This window comes from Arachis duranensis, chromosome 2 (genome assembly GCF_000817695.3).
Source record: "Arachis duranensis cultivar V14167 chromosome 2, aradu.V14167.gnm2.J7QH, whole genome shotgun sequence".
Classification (NCBI taxonomy): Eukaryota; Viridiplantae; Streptophyta; class Magnoliopsida; order Fabales; family Fabaceae; genus Arachis; species Arachis duranensis.
In genome coordinates this window covers 3,834,741-3,839,711 of record NC_029773.3, presented here as the reverse complement: position 1 = coordinate 3,839,711, position 4,971 = coordinate 3,834,741, and the positions used below count along the sequence as shown (strand labels likewise).

At 30.4% G+C, this 4,971-nt stretch overlaps 1 protein-coding gene across 1 annotated transcript; it reads left to right on the top strand.

Moving 5' to 3' along the window:
* Positions 1-3,135: 3,135 nt before the first annotated feature.
* Positions 3,136-3,834, top strand: LOC107473017 (uncharacterized). The gene has a single exon (XM_016092546.3). The coding sequence runs from the start codon at positions 3,136-3,138 to the stop codon at positions 3,832-3,834; it is 699 nt and encodes a 232-aa protein (XP_015948032.1).
* Positions 3,835-4,971: the final 1,137 nt, after the last annotated feature.

The window sequence follows — 4,971 nt, the reverse complement described above, 5'->3', positions numbered from 1 at the left end:
AAAAAACTCCCCTCTGGAGTTAATTTGTAAAAACTCCCCTCTGGAGAAATACCTATTGTAAAATAGCATTAAATAAAAGTTCATCTCCAGAAAGGTACATCTTCATCTTAATCTCTTTATATTATGAACTATTTAGAAGACTTGGAAATAACTGAAGAATCTGATTATTATAAAATAACTGCTTTACTTGATAATGAAAAACAAGCTATTTTAAAATCAGAACTAGATCTCAAAGCAAATGAGAATTTTAAACAAAGCTTTTTAAAAGAAATTTTTAATAGAAAAAACATAATATATTATGGAAAAATGCAGTTTGAAGCACCTGTAAAAATAGAATCTGCTAATGGAGAACTTGAAATAGCTCTAATAGATGAAGAACAAATAAACGAACAAATAAAGAAAATTAAAGATCAACAAAAAAGATCTAAGATTGGATGGATTCATATTAGTACTATCCAAGTTTTAGTAAAATCAACATATATGAAAGGAATTAATTCACCAATAAGTTTAGCAATTTGTGATAAAAGAATTATTGATCCCACAGATCAAATAATTGGAATTATTCATGGAAATTTGGCAAATGTAAATGTTAAATTTAATACCCATATTGGATATGCCATCCCCTTATCAACAAAGAATTTTGATAGATCCATAAGCTTAGCTTATAAGTTTCATAGACAAAGTTTAATGGAACAAAACGACGAACCTTTTTCAATTACATATGCAATAAACTATGCATTAACCAATAGTCATCATAGTATAGAATTTAAAAACAAAGAAGGAATTTATATTGATGATTTATTCCAAAAGGTTGTTAAAACTGAAACACCAAAACGCAAGCCTATTGAAAAACCAGTTTTATTATTAAGAGAACCATCAAGAAAATCGTGTTCCTCTAGTTTTAGAATAAGAGAATCTAAAATCAATAGTCCTTTAAGTCTATCCCATTTAAAAAATGATGACAAAGATTCTGAAATAAGAGAATTAACAAAAAAGATTGAAACTTTAAATGAAACTTTAAAAAATAAGCTATGACAATAAATAAAGAAGAAATATATGTGTCTTATCAAAATAAGAAACAAGAACTCTTTGAAAGAGAAAATCATTTAACATATTTAAGGTTTTCTGAAATAAATCAAAGAGCTTTCGAAGCTCTAGTATTACTTTATAATAATCTGAAAAAAGAAGTCGAAAATCTGGAAAGAATAATAGAATCTTTAGAAAATAACAATGAAGCTATGGCAGAAGATGCAGAAATTTTAATATGAAAGATTTTCAAAAAAGTCTTATTTCTTTAAAAACAATTAAAAGAAATATGAAAACAAGAATAATGGCTATAACCATGAAAATAAAAAATTTGACAACTGAATCTTTAGATTTAGAAGCAGAAATCAAAAGGGTAAATAAAAAGATAATTAAAACAAGAAAATTAATACAACGTTTTAAAACTAAAAAATCAATCAAAAATCTAAAAGAAAATATCAAGAATAAACAGATTTATCGTGCTCGTAGATTGCATTATCTTCACATACAAAATATGATTGCATTACAAGCTTTTGAATCAAGAATACATGTTCAAAATATTCAAGTTATACAACCTCTACAGGTTGAACCCCTAGAACAAGTACAAATTGAATCTGAACAAGAATTACAAGTACCTTTATCACCTTTACAAAATCCCATAATCTAAAAAACATATAAAATGCCCGGTTTAGCAAATCAAATATTACAAGATTTAAAAAATGATTTAGATCTTCAGAAAAGTCAAAAAAGATATTATGAAGTAAGATTACAGAATAGTAATATTTACACAAGAAATAGAGAAGAAGTAGAACAATTCTGTAAAAATTGTATAGAATGTATAACAAAAGAAATAGAAAATTTGTTAAAAGAAATAGAAGAATTTAATAATGCAAACCCAACCCAAGAAAGATATTTTAAAAATTAAATTTTCTAATATGAGCAAAATAGAATTTTTATTTGCAAAAATTAAAACAGAATTTTTAAATGGTAATGAAAAAATTGGTATCAGAGCCAAGATAACGATCAAGGGTAACACTTTCCCTTTAAGCAACACTTTTTCAAATGCCAAATGGCTACAAATAATTGGTTGTGGTCACCTTAGCCACCACAAAACATGGCCACCACAAAAGGCACCATATATTACATCAACATTTAATTTATGATATTATCACTTAATTAACAAAACCTCTTAACAGCAATGACTAATAGAAACCTCTTTTATGTTTTAAGTAACACGTATTTTATAAAATCTAAAAGCATATTTTAAGGCTAAAATATTTAATTTAATTTGAATATTTATTTTATTTGTAAAAATGGACAGAATAAAGTAGTTATTGAATATAAGTTTTTGCAGGGTACGGTCAAATTTAATTGCAAATTTTTAAACAATAACACCCACTTAAAATTTGAATAAACCTATAAAGAAATTTAGAATAATAATTTAAACTTAAGATATTCAAACTTCAAACTCAATACTTGTAAGTACATAGTTTTTATTCAGTTTTAAGAGAAGATGGCGCATACAAAAACAATAGAAGCACACAAATTAAATTAAAAGCATACATAAAGTTGTAGCTAAAAATACGATCCCAGTAGCTAAAAAAGCAATTAGAACACAACGCCTGTTTGGTGAGTTTTTAAGAAAATATTTTTTTTTAAATTATCTTTTTTTAAAAGATCTTATAAAATTTATTTATTTATATAAAAAATATCTTTTTTAAGAAAAAAGAATCTTGTAAAAAAAGAGATAAATTACAGCTTTTTAAAAAAGATGTTTTTTTTATTTTTTTTAGTGTTTTTATTTTTATTACTAAAAATTTGTTAAATACACTAAAAATAAAAAATTATTTTTTATTAAAAAATATCTTTTTTTATTAAAATAATAGGACCCAAACAAGAAGCAAAGACATTACACAAAGATAATGTTATTTTTATTATCTTTTTTTCCCTTCATATCTTTTATTTAATTTTCATCCTTTATCTTCATCATTTTGGTCAACAAAATCGATCTGCAATAATTCAAGGTAGATCAATCGAAAAATAGATTAGTGCTTATGAAACTGTGCGAATATAATTAGGATAAATTAACATATCTAAATATTTGATTCTCCGATGAAAGACACTTGGTATGGATATGAGGAATCAGAGCTTTCACCCCCAAGGAAACGGCAGAAGGATGTTGCAAGAGGGAGTTTGGCTGGTCGTTCTCACCGTCATTCACCTAGCCTTTCTGAAAAGTCCAATGCAGCACCTGTCAGTGACAGAAAAACAAGTTTGATTTCTGGTAAAGATATCAGAGAAGAGATTGACAAAAAGAAGAAGGATGATTTGATGAGATTTAAAATGATGGATCCTTCAATCAGTGGGCGTGGTGCTGTACCAGTGTATCGTGATAAAGTAAAAGAAGCACGCATTTCCAAGGAAGAATACTTGAAGTCAAAACAGAAAGTAGAAGAAAAGCCAAAGGAGAAGGAAATAGAATCGGGCAAGGGCTTGGCTCAGAAGAGGGAAGCTGAGGCTAGGATGAAGGAACCTTTTGCACGCAGCAGGGACGATCCAGAACTTGACAACATGCTCAAGGATAGATTAAGATGGGGTGATCCTATGGCACATTTGGTAAAGAAAAAATATCCAGAGCCTGTTCTTCCGGATTTGGGAGAAGGTGAGAAGATGAAAGAATCAAGTTTTGTTGTTCCACAATTGAAAAGAGGTTTAGATGCTGCACCAAATCGCTATGGGATAAGGCCGGGGCGACATTGGGATGGAGTTGATCGTAGTAATGGTTTTGAGAAGGAAAAAGAGAACAAATGAGAGGCAAGCTCGAGACCCAAAAGTTTGAGTCTTTGAGGTGACTAGCGCAGCAACATAGCTTTAATTTCTTTCACTTCTAAAAGAAAATGGGACATACAATCAAAATTCCATGAGATTTAAATTTAAAAAACAATCAAAATAAAACATTTGAATCTATTTTAACTTTTTATTTTAATTCTCTTCTTTTATTTTATTCAAAAAAATTACTTTAGTCTTTTTCTCTCCTCTCTAATCCAATCAGTGAACATCATCTCATTGCCACCTCAAAATGTCGCGCCTCCACCACCGTACAGGCACAGCCCCGCCACTCGCCACGATGCTGACGCCCTACCGCAACGCTAGCCTGAGGCAGAGACTCCGATTGCGACATTGATTTAAATTTTTGGGCATCAACTCCCAAACTCATGCGGAGCGGTTAGAAACCAGAAGGAGAAGAGACGATTGGTGTAACAAAACGACACCACTAAGGAGAAGGATAAGCGATGAGTTAAGGTGAAACCAGGAAAGAGCAGAGGTGTTGCGAAACCAGGAAGCCACAGCGATGGAGGTGGGTTGATGGTGGAGGTGGATCTCGGTCTCTCCGGGCCACAGCGGCAGCGACAGTCATGAGAACCACGGATGAGCAGTAGCAGCCATGAGAATCAAAACCATGGTGGTTTCTCTCGTCCTTGACTGTGGTGTTTGCAAGTTCCGGCGATAGCAGATCACAATAGAGACACACGAATTACGGGGAAGGATAAAGTTAGATCCGGACCGGATAGGATTTGGATCGGATAGGGGTTGATTTTCTGATTGTTTGGATAAATTGAATGTGTTTGAAATTTAAATTTAAATATAAATTTAAATAGTTAAATATAATTTAAGAGCAATGCTAGGGGGCAGCAATTTTTATGATTGTTAGCCATCAATTAGCCATCAATGATGATTTGATGGTGTGAGATTGGTGTGAGATTTCATCCAATGACTCACCTTCCTCTGTGGCCAAAATTCAATAAAATTGCTGGCTCCCTAGACTATTCCATAATTTAATTTTTAAAATAATTTAACAACTCTAATAATCCAAAATGGTATATTTTTATTTTTCTATAATTAAAATAAAATGAGTTGTGCTCTTTTTAAAATAAAATTAAAATAAAT